Source organism: Alligator sinensis, unplaced genomic scaffold (genome assembly GCF_000455745.1).
Source record: "Alligator sinensis unplaced genomic scaffold, ASM45574v1 scaffold1248_1, whole genome shotgun sequence".
NCBI lineage: Eukaryota > Metazoa > Chordata > Crocodylia > Alligatoridae > Alligator > Alligator sinensis.
The window spans coordinates 293,225-311,877 of NW_005842645.1; the positions used below are offsets into that span (position 1 = coordinate 293,225).

Consider the following 18,653-nt stretch of genomic DNA (forward strand, 5'->3'; position numbering starts at 1 on the left):
GTGGGGCCGCAGCTGGCGCCCGCCTGGCCCGCGGGGCCCTTCGACAACTCCATGCTGCACTGCCTGCAGAGCCGCGCCGCGCCGCTGCCCGTGCGCCCGCCCAGCGCAGGTAAGGGCCGGGGGACCGAGGTGCTGCGAGCAGGGGCCCATCCATCTAGGGCTGGGCGGGGGGTGGCTCTTCTTGCCTACAAGGAGATCGCTATCGGCGCGGTCGTGAGAACCCCTCCGCAAAAAAAGCCAGCCCTGAGTCCGGGTCAGCCGCCCCTTCCCCGTGCCATCCTCCCCGCCAGCCCGCCGGGTGCCAGTGCAGCCGTGGCCGAGATTTCCCCGCGCTGGTGGCGGCCCCGGGCGCGCCCTCCGCTGCACCCTGCGCTCCGCTGACATGGATTTGCCGGGGCAGCCCCGCGGGCGGGATCTGGGCATGGGCTGTCGGGCGGTGCCGGCCGGGTCTGCTCGGGGAAGGGAGGGGAGCGCCGGTGTCACTCCGTGGGGGTTGCCTGCTCGTCGGCTCTTCTGTTCTACTAGGCTTTCTCTTTGGATTTGATCGGTGCTGGCTTAGGCCGAGCCTGCCAAGGAGTATCCCGGGCACACGGATTCACTACGGCTTCGCTTCTCTTCCTTTCCTTTCCTTTCCTTTCCTTTCCTTTCCTTTCCTTGTTTGCCTTGTCTTGCCTTGCCCTTTCCTTTCCTCTTTTTTCTTCTTTCTTCTCTTCTTTCTTCTCCTCTGCCTCTAAACAAAGGAGCTAGTCCCCAAGGACATCTTTCTTCTCCCCAGAGAAGCCGAAAGCAATCGCTCCCCTACCCCTCGGTGTTACCTACTGGATTTAGAGGGCTCCTTTCCTAGCACGAGCTAGAGAATGGAGAAGATTTTTTAGAAAGCCGTGGAAAGCAAAAGCCGAGCAGGAAAGGAAACCAAGGGAGAAAAGCTGAAAGGCCTTCTTGCACGCAAGACGAGAGTGAGGTGTCAGGACTGGCAAAGTTCAGGGTTAGGAAGAAGGAGGTCACTGGGTTGTGGATCAGATCCCCCAGGAAGAAACCGTGCCTCCTGCCGAGGGAGAGGAGCGTGGGGTGAAGATCAATGTGGGAAACAGGGGGAAATTCATACAGAAAGGGAAGCGGGGAGAGTAATGGAGAGAGGTTAGGGACGGGAGTAGAGAAGAGGAAGGAAGAGGCAGGGTAACCCTACATTGGAAGAGGTCAAGAGCTGCAGGGAAGGGCGAGCGGTCTGGTTTTCTCTGCCCGGATCTCTTATTCCCTTTGCATGCCCGGTCCTAACACAGGGCACGAAAGCGCCTTTTGCTTTTGGTTTGTGTCGGACTCACTGTTAAAGCCAGGCCAGCCCTGGCTGCTCTGCTCTGCCAGAGGGGCTAAGACCGGGGGCCGATTCCCTGCTGCGGCCTCCCGGGGAAGCACCTCCCCGCTCCTACTGACCGCGCCTGGCTAGGCTTCCCCTCCTCTGTCCCCGAGAGTCGGTGACCTTGCGACCGAGAAGGTGTGGGTTTAGGGACAGGGACTGCAGGTCCCTTGTCACTGGCCCTTTAGGAAAGGAGCAGCCCAAGCATGCATGGATCTGGCCCGCAAACTACAAGTGTCCCGGAACAGGTCCTCTAACACCTCTCTGCGCCCCTGCCACAGATCGGATCTGACCTGAAACCCGAGTGGCATCTGAGCGCAGACTGCCAGGGTGGGGGGTTATCCCGACACTTCCTCTTCAGTCCTTTGGGAAGGTGTCAGGGTCCGGATCTCTTCCATTCACTGCGATCAGACAGAGGCGAGAGCTGCCCCTTTGATCCAAATGCTCTCTTGTTTAAGAGGTCTCTGCGGAGCACACACATATATGGATATCCATATATATAATATATGGAACTCAAAGCAGAGCTGCAGGTTCAACTATATGTATTATATGTATGTGTATGTATGTATGTATATGTGTATGTATATACACACACATACATACATATGTATGTTACATGTATATACACATATATATATAGAGAGAGTGTGTTCAGCCTGCAGTTCTGCCTTGAGTTTCATTCGCGTTTGATATATACTGCAATAATCCTAATAATCCTATAATAATAATAATACTGAATAATCGTAATAATCGTGGCATTTATTGCTCTGGGCGCTGACTATTAAAATCGCTGTACCTGGGCAGCATTGATAACATGCCTGGTGTCTACCACGGATTTGGATAACGCCCTGTAAAATTTCCGTAGATCTTCTCTTTTAGTCCTGGGGAAAGGGAGGGGGAGGACTAACAGGAGAGAAAATTGAGTCTTTTTTAAGAGAAGAAATGAATGGATAGAGGGAGATTTGAATAAAGTTTAAAAACAAAACTAAAACTAAAAACAAAAGTTGAAAACTTTGTATCAAGTTTAACAACAAAACTTAAAACAACAAAAAAAGCGCCCAAACAAAAGCAACTGTACTTCTCCCGTCATGTTAGGGATAAAAATCGTTTTCTGTCCCCGCGAATTAAAATTCTGCATTAAAACAAGACCCAGCTCTGTACAGTTTTTTGGGTCTGTCTCTTTTTGTTTTTTGTTAAGAAATAAGAAAGCAGCTCTGGCAGAACAAACACGAGGCTCTGTATCGAAAAGCCTTAATATGTCAAACCAGATCGCATCATCGCCTTCCCCGAGCCGCAGGGGGGCACACAGGGGTGTCCCGGCTTGGTCTGGGGGCTGCGCAACTTGCACCTACGAATTCCAGCTCCGTTCTTGCTCGCCCGATGCAAGGGCGTTTCGCTGGAGCTGGGAGCAAGCAAACCCAGCGCCGGGGAAATCTTATTATTATCACCGAATTTCTTTTCCCTAGATACGAAGGGGACATTTTAAAGTCAACAGTTGAGACAAATAACAGTTTAACTCCAGTGTCCTTGAAGCCTTAAGCATTTTTCCTGATTACAGCATTTAATGGCGGCTTTTAGTGGGAAGATTAATAAATCTTAGTGATGTGTTGAGAGTTACAGGCTGACAGCGAGCTCTGCCCTGCTCTGATTTCTTTTCTTTTTAATTTATCCTTTTCTGCAAAGGAGGGGAGCAGGATTGGATTGGATTTTTTTTTTCATTCAGGCCAGCAACAAAGGGTGTCTGTAGGCAACATGATTGAGTGGCATCAGGGGCATTTCTTCTTTGACGTTTACAAGATCTCGTTCGCTTCCCTAATGTGCGGGGCGCAGAGGAGTAACGAAATGATGAATCAAGGAGGCGGATCAGGGCAGGGAAGGGACACGAATGGCTCGCGAGGCTGTGATCCCACAAAGCCGGCTTCCTCCTCTCTCCGGCCAGGAAAGCGGCGTGGAAAGAAAGTGACCCTGAAATCCTGGCCCTGCAAGCGCGGCGCTGCGATAGCCAGGGCGGGCTGGGAAGTGGGGAGAGGGGAGGCAGCCGCGGGGGAAAGCGGAGGTTGCAAGCGCCTCTTTGGAGAGTTGGCTTTTCTTTATCCTCTGCCCCTGGTTAGGGGGTTAGTGGTTAGCAGAGCGCTGTGATCAGAAGCTCAGCATTTTCCCCCTCGCTGCATTTCCTAACGAGCCGGATTATCCCGTCTCCCACCAGCTCCGCGCGCACGGCGGGGCTAGCAGGGAGCGCGCGGTCGCGGCTCTTGTCTCGCCCCGGAGGGTGTCAAGCGCAGGGCGTCCAGCGAGCCCCTCCCTGCACGCAGCTCTTGCCTGCTTGGCAGGGGCACCCCTCTCCCCCCCAATTCGCTGTGATTCCCCATAGTGGGATCGCGGGGCCCTGGGAGAGCCCCCCCGCCTTTATTTGTTTGCAAAGGGGGCAAAAAACCCAAACCAAAACAACCCCCCTCTCTCTGCTCCGGCAGCAGCGCTTTGATTTATTGCTGCGCCGTACACAAAAACAAGAAAAATAAAAAAATAAAATAAAAAAGGGGGTGGAGGGAAGCCATCGGATCTTGCCCCTGTCTGCAGCAACCCCCGCTGGGAAGGTCTGGGTTGATCCTGATCAGATGAAAAAGGGGGGCGGGTCTCACGCCGGGGGAGTAGAGCCCCGATCCTGCTCCCCGCCAGGCACCGCCGTCCTTGGGATCCGGGGCAGGGGCTGCCGGGGGCCGAGGCAGGTCCCCGGCAGAGCTGCTGGAGGACCTGTCGGAGAGCCGGGAATGCGTGAACTGCGGCTCCATCCAGACCCCGCTGTGGAGAAGGGACGGCACCGGCAACTACCTGTGCAACGCCTGTGGGCTCTACACCAAGATGAACGGCCTGAGCCGGCCCCTCATCAAACCCCAGAAGAGAGTGGTGAGTCCTGGCCTCCCTGGCACCCAGGGCTCAGTCCTGCTCCCCTTGAGCGCTCACTGCCTCACCCCAAGGCAACATCTCCTCTTCAGTGCCCACAGATGCCACTGGAGCCAAGTGCCAGTAGTTGCCCCAGGAATCAGAACTTGTGGGAGAGGTGATCTCTTTTATTAGACCAACTCGATTTTTGCAACAACATTTAAAAAAAAAAAAATCCTTATTTGCAAGCTTTCAGGCACATGCACCCTTCTTCAGGCATAGAAGAAAAGAGTGTAAAAGTTCTCTTATTTAGAAATTAAAATAGTTGCCCCAGTGTGTCGAGCGCCTGGCTCAGAGAGTGGCCCAATTTCTTGACAAGCAGAGATTTAGTTCAAGGCAGCTGAAAAGCCCTTTTACCTCTGGCGAAGGTGCAGGCAATCCTGTTTGAAGCCAAGTTACCTGGTTGTGCTCTAGCTACCACCCCCTCCCCCCAACTACAAACCACAGTGCTCTTTCTGCCCAGTACCTAGGCCAAAAGGTCCCTTTTTTGACTGCAAGTCAAAAGGCAGTTTTTTTGCTGCCTTCCTCTTACTTCATTTGGCTTCCCTGCCTGGCTCCTCTTTATGCCATAACTGTCCTGAAGCATAAACTGGGGAAATAACCCTTAGCCCTTTGAGCTGGTTGCATGTAGACTGGTTATAATTTGGCTTTTTAAATTGATAATCCCTGGCAGTGCAGCCTCACAGATTTTACTAAAAGCTATGCCCTGAAAATACTGGAAGTTTCAATGATTTTTTTTTTCAATTTCGAAAATAGTTTGTTCAGGGAGCTAAGAATTCTTGAAGACCGGCTTTTGTTTGCTGAGAATTCATTCCTTGGGAGAGCAGGGACATTTTGTATATCATTCAAAGAAAAGCAGTTGTTTAAACAATAATTATAGCCTTTGTTTTATTTTACTCCCCAAAATGAATCAAAGTTTGTCTAAGAAATAGACATTGAAAACCAGGGGGAGGGAAATAAATATTAAAAACCAGAACCCCCATTTATAACTCAAAGCTGGCATTAAATAAGAAAGGAGAAAAATTAGCAAAAGAAGAGTTGCATTATATGTTTAATAAAACAGAGTGGAGAACAGACATATAAGAGAATACTCTTTTCAATAATGACCAGTAATGGATTAGTTATAATAAATCATACTGATAAAATCCAAGCTGAAGTTTGGATCCATATATGTGGAAAGTGTATCAACCTGATCAAACTTTCAAGAGCCTTGCAGCCACCCCAGGCCTTCTGTGTGTTCATATTTCTGTAATATAAAAAAGAAATCCCCTTTTTAAAAAAATAATAATGATTCAATCACTTTCTCCAAAACTTCACATTACTGGAAGAAAACAAGCCAATGACCTTTCTAGAACCCTATGTTTTTCATCAGGTCAACATCTGTTTAAACCAAAGAATGAATTTAACTCAGAAGTTAAGTATTGGATGCCTATTTTTTAAACTGATTATTTAGCAAATACCAGTAAGTAGGGAACAAAGACAAGACACAGAGCCATTCCCCCAGTTTGTGCCTGATGTCCGACCTCCACTGGCTTCAGTGCTATGGCACTGCACAGATATATGCCAGCTGGGCATCTGGGCTGTGAGATTTCTGATCAGCTTCATTTTTCATTTTTGGGAAGGGTGGGAGATAGAACACAACCAGACTGCAGCATTATTTCATTTTGACACCACAACAGAACAAACGCTTGCAGTGTTCTAAGAAATCTCTTAATAAGCCATTTCTTATACAAGGGTCATAATTATATATTGAGTGTGATTGTATATTCACAAACTTGGAAATAAGTTAAAATGGAAAATGTGGTGAGAACGATAAGCACACTCAGAGCACTGTCCTGCTTTCGCTTAGGACCATGGTAAAATTCCTGAAGCAGAGTAGCTATTTTAGTTCTCAAACTTTTATATTTTTTGTAAATAAAGTAGTTTATATGCAGGAACAAAACAAAAAATTATAGCTGTATAAAATGCAGAATAAATTGAGATGTATAAGTACATGAAAATGGAAAGAAAAGGAAAACAAAAAGAAAATTGAAATAAGGTCTAACTATGTGAATTTTGTAACAGCATGTCACTCACCAAGAAAGCAAATGTAACATATGCTTGGGGTCAGTTCTTATCTTACAGTATTTCTGTTGAGTTCAGTAAGAATTTTGTCTTAAGAAATGCCCAGAATTGGGGCCCACACAGTCTTTTATTTTCTCTTAGTAATTAACATGACAAGAAGTTCTATTTCAATGCTATTCATTTTTAAATTAAAAAAAAATATGTAAGTATTTAATGCCAGTGTTGCAGTCTATACTACAGTCTGGGAATTTTTTTTTCAAAATGTGACAAGTAACTTTTATTTATATAATTCCCAGCTGAGACAATTATATTTAATTTATAATTCTTTCTTAGATACAGAATTACAGTTTACTGTTAAGTGACATGAGTGACCTAACTGTGGATCCGAACTTCTTTTTATTCTCAAACATTTTTTTTTCCATTTGGTAGGTGTCTCAGTGGTATCAAAGGTCACCAAATATATCTCGCAAACCAGCAATAAATGATTCCAAATGGAAGGGTGTATCCCCAGCTAATTAGTTCTGCTTGTGAGCTTTTTATTTATGGTCATGACAGGATGTATGTGGTTCTCTGAAGCTCACTCTTCTATGCAAAATTGTTCAGCTTGCAAACACATAACTGCACACCGATTTTTTGACAATGCAATACTTTGCAAAATAACAGATTTATGAGGTAGCTTGAATTCCTTGCTTGTGATGAATGTAAAAGAGATCACTTGTTACAGGAACTTTTATAACCCATTCACCTTCATTTCACATGTTTATGAGGACTGGCTTCACTTATGATATATAGCCTGCAGTCATAAAGCTCTTTGTTATATGGCCATTTCTGATACAGGGTTGCTTCATCTTGGCTCCAAACTCCACTAAAGTGTGTCATAAATGCCTTGTTTGTAAGATGGACCTTGTTGTCACACATCGATTTTCTGATTTCTTAGAACATTAAGAGCAAAAGATCTGTTCTGTAATTCACATTCCTGAAGTTTGTTATTTTTTACTTGGTGATAATTAAAAATTTTTTTTTTGCAAAATAAGACACTGATGTACATACTCAGGCCCTTTGATATCCACTCCCTATTCCTTTCCTTGTCAAAATAGAAATTTGCTATTCTCAGCCCTTCAAGTGAAGTTCAGCACATGAAAATTAAGCTGTCTTTTCTGCTTTTTACAGAATCTCTAACATACTACAAAATTCCTTTTTCGCAGCTGTTGTGCTCATGTGGGAAGGTGATTAAAAGAAGCTGATTTTTTTCACCATTACGTTATAGTAGCATGTTATGAGGAGGGAGAACGGTTTGAAAGTTCTGTAGAAGAAACTTGTAGACTTTGCCCGGTTTTCTTTTTATGCAACTCTGGCAAGAGGGTTTCATATTCACCTTGTCAGAGAAAGTGAAGGTGTCCGGTGGTCTGAGCATAAGACCTCAGATCAGGGACTTCAGAGTTTTAATTTTACCTTTGTGATTGACTTATCTAGAACTTCAGACATCTCATAATCTCTTCTAATCAATTTTACAGTCTATAAAATGACTATAATAACTTAATTTTGGGCTTCAGTGAGACTTTATTAGGCCATACTGTGAAGCAGCAGTCGAAAACTACTCGTTATCCTAGCTGCATTTGCAATAATGCATTTTAAAATCTAGTCACTGGTAGATTCCCTTTTTCCGTGCAAAATGTGTAAGCACTGTGTTTATACTGTATTTGTTTGCTGATTTTTGTGTTTACTCATGCTTGTCTCTAGCCTTCATCAAGGCGGCTTGGTTTGTCTTGTGCCAACTGTCACACCACAACCACCACCCTGTGGCGTCGGAATGCAGAAGGCGAGCCAGTATGCAATGCCTGCGGCCTTTACATGAAACTTCATGGGGTATGCAGCCACTTCAGTATTGTCAGGGGCTATTTCAGTCTGTCTGTTTAATTACGGCCCGATGGATGTAGTATGGAACTTCTATTAACTTCAGTGTTCCAAGTACTAGCAGGAGCAAAGTCTAAGACCTCATGGAAGTCAATGACAAAGCTTGACTTTAATGGTGTAGTCAAAGTCTAAATAAGATAGCTTAAAATTCCATTAATGCACATTATGTAGAGTTATACGAAAAAAACTACTTATCATATAATGCAGGAGACAGAGTTGCTTATATTTTTTCAGTGAATTAAAAGCATTTAAAGTGTTTGGAGGTATATCTATACTGGTATAATTTTCGTACTGGTAACCCCCCTTCCCAGTAGAGATGCAGCTTACATCAGCAAAAAAGATATAATTGAAACCAGTTCCCTGAACAAAATAAGTTATACTGGTAAAAAAATATTTTTCACACTCCAAATGCACATACCTAGGCTGGCAAAACTTTTGTAAGTGTAGACCGAGCCTTAGACAAATAATAATGTTGCAAGAAAGTAACTGTACTTGTGAATATAATGGAATACATTTAGGGCTAGACCTTGGAACCTCTTATGCATCTGTGGGTAAAATTACATGCTTGCACAAGTGTTTGAAGAATCAGAGCAGTAGAATTTACCAGCGACTGGTCCAGTGTTTGGGGTTTTTTTTCAAAGAGATTATTAAATCATGGCTGTAAGCATTACAGTCACAGCAAGTACAGTCCTTAATTAGATTTTCAGCAGTTTGTATTCTTAAATATGTTAAACTTAAGTTCAGTATTTTATGTATGTAGTTTCCATTTAAAGGGTATAATAATTATGCCTGTAATGACCCAGAATACAAAGCAGATATTTAGGCATTTTCTCTGTATAAAAATAAACTTGAATATCATAGGTTAATGCACACAGAGAACTACTTACAATAATGCATGCTAAGTTAAATATACTCCTGCTTTATAAATACTTATTCAGAAGCCTGATTTACCCAGTTAGGTGCCAGTAGGAACAGGCACAGGCCCATCATAAGTGGCTTTCCTCACTTGCATATATTCATTCTAGGACCAATCCGTAAAGCACTACAATTTAACCTGGCTGTCCTTTCTCAGGTAAAATGGCTGATGCTAATGAGCATTTTGCTTATTTGATAAATGAAGGCTTAGGCCTTTACGGAATCTCTGCTAGAACACAGGAAACGGTAGTCATTTTTGAATGATGAGATTTGATGTAATCTCTACAAAATAAGACTTTAAAGTGGACAATTGCAACTGATTTTCCTGGTGTCATAATTTGACTTTATATTATAATTTGATTTCTTATGACTCTTGTACATGCAAAATTTTATTATCTGTGTGGATTTCTTTTTCAGGTTCCTCGGCCTCTTGCAATGAAAAAAGAAGGAATTCAGACTAGGAAGCGAAAACCAAAGAACATAAATAAATCAAAGGCGTGTTCTGGTAAATATAATATGTTAAGATGATTGGCTGTAAGTTTTTTTTCCATACTGGAAAATATTTGTTTTTAATTCCAGCTACTGCTGTTTCAGGTAACAATAATAATGCAGTTCCTATGACTCCAACATCCACGTCTTCTACTAACTCAGATGATTGTAGCAAAAACGCCTCTCCTAGCGCACAATCTGCAGCCTCAGGGGTAAGTGATAAAATACTATCTGTATTTGTAAGCAAGCAGGTCACTGTGTAATATGTTATCTCAACTTTTATCTTATCTAGCAGTACAATAATCTAAACAAACTTTTCAGTTTTGTTAGCTGATATTGGAACAAGATTTTCTGAGGAAATTGCATATAAATGTAAACAAGATGACAAGCTGAAGTACTTTACGAACCTCTTAATTAAGATCTATATAATATTTATTAAGTTAACTAAAGCTTAAATCAAAATGTTCTGTTTTCAAAGTTTTGGTTGTTTCATTTTAAAAACACGTTTTAAGAATGTATGACATATTGATAACCTCAAAGAGCATTTGTGCACATAAAATAAATTCATTGGATACAGGCCTGTGAATATATATATATATATATATATATTTATATATATAAATGAAAGCACTAATACTTTCATCTTTTCCAAAACTTTTAAAAAATATGCACAAGCCTGTGTACACAAACACCCATGGACACCCATGTGCGCACACATATTTTTATGCTCCTTGTAAAAAGCAGTAAAACTCCATCTTGTTTTTGTATGGAAGCAAGAAGATTGGATTTAAACTACAGCGTGCAATTAAGTCATGAATTCAAAATGCATTGAAGTCAATAGAAAGGCTCCCGTTCAATTCAACAGCAAGATTAGGCGTTTACAATCTAATCCTACAAATTGTAGCGTACCTTCTACTCTTGTCCTTCTACTCTTGTGGCTTTAATGGCAGTAGGGGGAGGTGCTCAGCACTTCATAGGATTGATCCTATAAGTACTTTCGGATTGTCCTGGTCTTTTCAATTTTATTTTCACCATATATCGGAAAGGTCCTCATACCAATGCATAGGACCTCAGTATTGCCTCCGGTTAATATTTGCAAGAGTTAATACTATATATAGGTGCAAAGTAGATTCATTTATAACCTCTAACATTTATTTATGTATACACATATACACACTCCTTTGATCTTCTGTGCCTTTAATCAACTATAACTTTTATTTAAAAGCTGCCCTACTGTTACATTTGCTGCTCCTTTATTAAGGAAAAGACTGTTGTTTATTATAACTATTTTTCAGTGTCTTATGTCCCCCAGTGGAAATTCTTTCCAGTGGTTTCTTTCTGAAATACATAATTTCACTTTAAAAAACAAACAAACTCTAAAACGCCCTTTTAGCAATTATAGTTTTTATGGAATCAGTTTACCAAAATGCTGCTCAGCTTCGGAGGCACTGGATTTTTGGTTCTGATGTCATCAAACAAGACTATAAAAAGGGCCTGTCTTAGACATGAAAGAATTCTGAGAATCCAATAAAATAAACAGAGCACATCAAAGGGAGGGAATTCTGAAAGTGAAACATTGGTCTAAAAATGAAAAAAAAGGGGTTGGGGAAGCTTCTGTCTCCTTTTATGTCCTTTCTTCTCCAAGATATTTGGTAAGAAAAACTGTGAAGGGTTAAATTCACTTGTTGTACTCATGAAATACTTAAAATAGGATTGCTGTTTTGTGCATGGTGACCAGGAATAGTAAATTTAAAGCATTAGCTAACATGATACCACAGGATTACCAATAAAAGTATGCATTGTATAATAATAACATTAAATGGTTTGTGGTTATTGGTAAAAGCATACAATAAAATCACAAGTTCTACTAATTTAGGCAAAAGTAAAATTGAACATAAAATATGACAATACTTAAAAATCAATCAAATAAAACAATATCAAATATTAGGATGAAAAGTTAAAAACAGGGAATTCTATTTGATTTTGGCCCTTATTCCTTGTGCAAATAGTGCAAACACACCTGCAGAGTATAGGGCAGGCTGTGAATTGCTAGAGAGGAGCCAAATTGCATGATAATCAGATTTGCACCACGATCAGAATTAAAAGCTTGAGCCTCATCGGTTGTATTGAAGGCAGTTGCACTGGGGCTGTGGAAAGTAGAGCTCATTTAAATAACTCCTCCATTTCCCACATGCCATATTTTTCTCTGCCGGTTCTGCTTCTGGTCTTTTCACCAGACTGTCCCTCCACGTAGCCTTCTCAGGGTTGAGCCTTAGGCCTGACAATCTTCTTTTTATTTTTTATTTTCATTTGCATAGACTGCTATTTCTGGAGTGGAGGTGTAAAGGTGGAAAGACAGTTTGTTTCCAATCAAATCAGATGGCTAGTTAGGAGTTGTTACCAACCAAAAGGAATGTGCAGCATCCACAAGTCTTCTCTAACTTACAGCAAGGACAAAACTGGTGCAAGGGCATGATTATACCACCTTTGCGCTGTGTCCAGGTTTTGCTGCCGAGAACCATGTCCCATCTACCCGGTCCTGCTGAGAGCAGGACAAATTCCTGAAATAAGGAAATAAGTCACCTTTGGCTGCTGTGAACATATGCCAAGAAGAAGATCCCAGGGTAGAGACCTGGAGAGCATCACTGAGCAGCTCTTTAATATGGGTATGCTGACTCCTTTCTGGTAGTAGGCACGCACAGGAGTGAGTGGTCAGTGTGTTGCTTTGGCAGGGCTCCCTTATGTGCTATGGTGGTGACTTAGAAAAGTCTGTTGTCCTTGATCGTCTGCTTCATGCAAGAGGAGGAACCTTCTTTTACTTCCTTGGCTCCTTTATTAGGGCCAGAGATAGTCTGGCCTTTTATATTAATATGTGCAGAATTGCTAATGGCTCTGTGACCTTTTCCCTACCCAGACTTTATTCAGTTGGTCACATAGATATAAGTAATTTGCTGATTGTCTCTTGTAAAAAAATATACATCAGGGTGAGTGGAAAATGTGTGCCATAAAACATGCAGAACTTGGAGCGTTATCATAGAAAGCAGACTTGTGTGGAATCATGCTGACTTCACTGGGCATTGTATGAAGTCTACAACAGTAAAAATACCTAGTAATCATGAACACCCATACTAAGCATTGAATGTTTGAAGTTGCTGGTGCAAGGGAAGCATGCTTTCTATACCCTTTTCCACTCACTTGTTCTTATAACTTTGGCTCTTTTAGACCATCAGTATTTAAAGTGTGAAACGAGTAGGACAGACTCGCAGATGAGAATAGAAGGCAGTGTTCTTTATAACATGATCCTGTTGCCCTTGATAAAACTTGGAGCTTAAGGGACATTTATGACATCTATGGACGTATGCTTAATCTTGGGCTTGAAGTACTGAACATTCTCAATGCTTAGTGGAGTCATTTGCATTTCAGGGCAGTAAGCCCTTAATCTGATCATATCCTAAGTATTTTTATATTAATACCTAAACATTTTGCCCTGTTTTACTTTTTTTTTTTCAAATTAATTTAGAGTTGAGAGTTTCACAGCCAGGAATTTGTTGATAGAACAGTGTGTCAGACACTGACTGTACAGACTTCTCCATAGTGGTCTGTCTGTGTGTCAGCTAGGATCACGCCTAAGGGTGCTTTGTGCCTGTTTAGTACTTAGTCTCTCCAGCAGTTGTCAATTAGTGACAACTGTGCTGGAGATACCTTTGTACTGTGGACGCTTAGACACTGGAAGCTCAAATCAGCCATATAGTCTACTAAACTCATTTCATGCAGGATGCTGTGCTGATGCTTTTTTTTTTCCTTGACCACCCTAATCATTATTCTTTGATAAATAGAAAAAGGGCAAATTCATGTTAAAAAAATACATTGGGGCAAAATATGATGACGTTTTGAGCAACTCTTTCTGAAAATTTACAGACATCTTGTCATTAAGTGAATCAGAAAAAATGAAATCCTTTACTGGTACAAGAGTAATTTATTATGCATTTTGTGGGAGGCTGCCAAAAAAGTTCCTAGCAGTGTGGAAATCTAATGGAAATTAAATTCAGCAGAATTTGTGTTAGCAGCATTCATTTTCAGCCCTACCTTTTCTATTTCCTGTACCAGTGATAGAATGGAAGAGGGGGAAAAACATTTAAGTGTCTCTTAAAACCACACATTTCATAAAAGGAATTTTACTGGATGCTAGTTTTGATACAAATTAGACAGCAACCTAATTGTTATGTTCTAATTGAAAATTAAAAATTTAAAAGATACAGTGAATTACTAGTGATAGACACAATTGATACTATTTGGATTCAGCTTTCAGTTTAGATGCGTTTGGGTCTGAGACTTTGGGTAGTCCCATTGCAAAGATAGGAGCTATTTGTAAAATTCACAGCAGGTTTTAGGACTGAACTTTGGCCCTGCCTTTCTGAGGAGCAGAAGAAATGAGTCTCCTCTGTTATTAATATAGAAAAAAATCTAATGACCTGTTATATGAAGTTGCTCTTGTCTTCATAAAAGATTTTTTGAACATTGAGAACTTACTGCACCTGTCTTATGACTAGCCACTCTCTTGATGCTCCCTAAACTGCATAAGGAAAATGCTGCAAACAGTGATATGCCAACATCCTCTACTATGGAGTATGCACCTTTTTGTCTACATGCAGAGGCTGCATTGGGCACCATTACTAGCAGTATTCTGTTGTCATACCAGGACTGAAGGCAGTGTGAAAACTCCTATAAAGTCTGTTCTTTGTGGCAGTAGATGGAGCCTTCACAAGTCAGAGCTGTTGCCAGTGAAGACACAGCAACAATGAGGGAATAATATACTTTCAGAGGGAATAATATTTTTTCAGAATAATATTGTGCCCAACCATTGTTTGGAAGACTTGAAGGATGCCCTAAAACCTGTTGCAAGAGAAAGTTTGAGCCTTGCTGCCCAGCCTTTGTTTGCAGGTGATATTGGGGTAGCTGAGGCCACAGTTTTTCAGACATAAGGATATGGCACATTCTCTTAATGGCGTGTGTAGCCATGTCCTGAAATTCTGTTCCTTAGTGCACTAAACAGAAATCTTGTTGTCCTAGTGGGAACCAATGCACACAGTAAATGGTGCACTGTAAAAGTGCTAGGGTTTAGGTGCTGTCCTTTCTATCTGTTTTTCTTTTCCTTTTGGGGCCCGGAGGGAGGCAGAAGAGCCTAATCACACTCCCATATAGCACGTGGCATTTTTTCTGTTACACGCTAGCATGCTGTGTTCTCTCTCAGGCCTGGAGGAGCATGTGTTCTCACTTTCATGGGGCCATGATTTGGCCCTGTGTTTCGTTTTACTTTACACTCCTGTGACAGCATTTTATTAGATTTTACATTTAAAAAATAGTAGGCTAGATAATGCCCTTACTTACAGCCCCAAGCAAAGTACTGGCACTTAAAAAATAATTTTTGTTTATATGAGCACGTGTATTTATTATATATGTATCCATTAATCCATATCACTTTGCTTTTATAATGACCCTAGGCAGCCAAAAATGGAGCCAGCACAGGGCAATTTAGAATTCTAGACACAGATGTTGTTTTATTTTATTGGGTTTTATGCAGTGGAAATCAGTACAGAGTTTTCTTAGCAAGGCCATAAAAGTAAATAGCATGATCATGATCATATATCTTATCATGAAATTAGTGCCAAATTTTGCAAAAAGATTTAGAACTAGATTAAAAAATATTTTGGAGATGTAATTCCCTCTACTCCCTTTGTATCTATTCGTTCAGTGGTTAGGATGGTTAGGACACTAATTTAGAATCTGGAAGACCAGAGCTCAATGTTCTCTTTTGTCAGAGAGGAGGTGAACTGATGTGAACTGATGTGAACTTTTGTCAGAGAGGAGGTGAACTGATGTGTCCCATAAGCATGTCCACACCACCAAGTCATAGGGTCCAGTGCTGTATATGTTTTCTTCTAGCCCTTGTGTTGACACATTTTACAAAACCACTTAGGACAAAATCCAGATTGGTAAACTAGGCACCTAAATGATACTTAGGCAGAATTTAGATGCTTATTTTGCAAAAAGGGATCCAGAATACCCTCACTCATTTGGTCTTGGAGTTCATTAGATGCTTACATTTCAAACAACAAAGTTCTCTTGGCACCAAACTTGGGCTTCTGTGGGTTCAATGTAAACGATATTATTTTAACCACAAAACATGAAGAGAGGAGAAGGTTCCCACCTTTTGCCTTGCCCAGCTGCTACTTCTCAGGAGAGACACCCTGAGCAGTAGACTACAAAGCAGTCTGCTTGAGGTTACTTTCCATGCCTCCTCATGAAGCTGGACAACTGGCAGCCAAGCATGCAAGTGGTATGGGGCCAGGAGAAGCGTGAGAAGGAGCATAACTTTGTAGCCATGTTGTTGTGGTACATGTAGATCATAGAAAAGTAGGGCTGGAATGGATCTCATGGGCGCATCCAGACATGCGTGGACATTTAGTTTCCCAGGGACAAGTAGCGGCAGTACACCTTGCGCCGCTGCTACTTGTTCCCAGGGAACACCTGTGCATGCCATGCATGCTTTGGCATGTAGCAAGTTGCCCCAGGTGGGGTACAGGAAGCTTGGGCCAGCACAGGGCTAGCCCTAGCAGCCTTACCTGGGGTCCTGGGGCCTCCTGGGGCTGCAGCCACAGCGATTCTGCTGCGCAGAGCCTGGCTGGCAGCGAAGTGCAACTCTGGGCGGCATGGCTCCGCTGTTCAGCAGCATGCATTGGCTGGGCATGCACTGTGCTGGGTTTTTTTCCCACAGTTTTTTCGGACCCCTGGATATCCAGAGGTCAAAAAAACCTGTGGTGGAAAAAACCAAAAAAAACAGTGCAGTGAACGCTTGGGCAGTGTGCCCTTGCAGCACAGAGAACACTGGACTGTGCGGTATGTGGTACTGCAAACAATGTTTACAGCGCCACATACCGCATGACCACGCTTGTCTGGACGCACCCCATGAAGTCATCTTGTCCAGCCCCCTGCTCGGGGCAGGATCATCCCTGACTAAACCATGCCAGTCAAATGTCTTATTTAATCTGGTCTTGAAAATTTCCAGGGATGGAGTTTCCATAACCTCTCTGGGTAGTCTTGACCACCCTTATAGTTAAATTCTTTCTAATCTCCAAATTCAATTTCCTTTGCTGCAGTTTGAAGCCTTTGCTCCTAGTCCTGTTTCTGTGGCCACAGAAAATAGTCTATCTCCATTCTCTTTATAGCCACCTTTCAGGTATTTGATGGCTCTTATTAAATACCTGCTCAGTGCTCTCTTCTCCAGACTAAATAATCCTTGTTCTTTCAGCCGTTCCTCCTAACTCATGTTTCCCAGATCTCTAATTATTTTTGTTTGCTTTCTACTGGACTCTTTCTAAATTTGTCCACATCTTGAAGTGTGGGCCCAAAAGTGGACATCATACTCCGGGTGAAGCTTCACCAGTGCCGAATAGAGCAGGAGAACCACTTTAATTGATTTGCAAGTAATGATCCTATTAACATAGCTCTGTATACTGTTGCTTTTTTTCTTTTTTTGCAACAAGAGCACACTATTGGCTCATATTCAGCTTCAGGTCCACTGTAACCCCCAAGTCATTTTTTGCAGTACTGCAGCCTAACCAATCATTCCCTAGTCTGTGTATGTGTGTGCAATTATTCTGTCCCAAGTGCAGGATTTAGCAATTCTCATTGCTGAATTTCAGCAGATTGATTCTGGATCACTTCTCCAGTTTATTAAGTCATTCTGAATCTTAATCTTACCCTTCAGAGTGTCTGCAACTCCACCCACCTTGGTGTCATCAGCAAATTTGCTAAGTGTGCATTCATTTCCATCCTCCAAATCATTAATGAAAATTTTAAACAATACTGGACCCAAGACAGACCCCTTGGAGATTCCATTTAATACTTCCTCCCAACTAGACGCTGAGCCACTGATGATTTCTTGAACACAATGATCCAACCAGTTACGTAGCCACCTTACAGTACTTGCATCTAGTCTGTATTTCTTTAGTTTATTAATGAGAAAGATATGAGAGACAGTGGCAAAAGCCTTGCTGAAGTCAGTTGCATCCACTGCTCTCCCCAACCTACAGAGCCTATTATGTCATCATGGAAGGTAAATGAGTTGGCCAGTCGCAACTTAATGAATCCATGTTGGCTCTTCCTGTTCACTGTGTTCTTCCTAGGTGCTTAGAAATAAATTCCTTGTTGGCCTGCTCCATGGGCTTTCCAGGTAACCAGGTCAGACTGATGTGTAATTCCTCATATCCTCCTCTTCTCTTTTCATATTCCTCCTTCTCCCCTTTCTTAAACTGCTTTTGGTTTACCAGTCATCCAGGATGTCACCCAACCTCCATGAGTTCTCAAAGGTGATATCCAATAGTATCTGTATCTCATCTGGCCATGTTGAATTGAAAGTACTGGTAAAATTATGCCTCTAATATCAGCTGTTGGGATTATTTCTGTTTTTATACAGTGACTGCCTAATGTAAAATCATAGAATCACAGACAATTAGGGTTGGAAGAGACCTCAGGAGGTCATGTCATCCACCCCATGCTCAAAGCAGGACCATCTCCAACTATAACATCCCAACCAAGGCTCTGTCTAGATGGGTCTTAAAAACCTTCAAGGGTGGAAATCCCACAGCCTCTTTGGCTATACTGTTCCAGTGCTTTACTACTCTCATGATAAAGTTTTTCCTAATATCTAACCTAAACTTCCCTTGCTGCAACTTGAGACCATTGCTCTTTGTTCTGTCATCTGCCACCACTGAGAACAGTCTAGCTCCATCCTCTTTGGAACCACCCTTCAGTTAATTGAAGGTTATTATGAATGGTCTAGACAGCCTAAATGGTATATAGAGAGCCCTCTGCCCTGAGTTCCCTAACCAACACGGTACAGAGAGTTATCTCTTGTTTTTTTTCTTTTAGCTCCATGACTCTTGCAGTCTTGGTTGCACTGTAATACTCCTTCAGC

At 42.2% G+C, this 18,653-nt stretch overlaps 1 protein-coding gene across 1 annotated transcript in view; it reads left to right on the forward strand.

Annotated features, from left to right (window-relative positions):
• Window positions 1-6: 6 nt before the first annotated feature.
• The window catches only part of LOC102372585 (transcription factor GATA-6), a 29,574-nt gene continuing 10,927 nt past the window's right edge, over window positions 7-18,653 (forward strand). Inside the window, exons 1-6 of the mRNA XM_025215461.1 lie at window positions 7-109; window positions 4,092-4,258; window positions 7,529-7,584; window positions 8,099-8,224; window positions 9,605-9,692; window positions 9,782-9,888. Coding sequence (XP_025071246.1) covers window positions 4,123-4,258; window positions 7,529-7,584; window positions 8,099-8,224; window positions 9,605-9,692; window positions 9,782-9,888 — 513 coding nt within the window. The 5' untranslated portion in view covers window positions 7-109; window positions 4,092-4,122. The remainder of the gene's footprint in view (window positions 110-4,091; window positions 4,259-7,528; window positions 7,585-8,098; window positions 8,225-9,604; window positions 9,693-9,781; window positions 9,889-18,653) is intronic.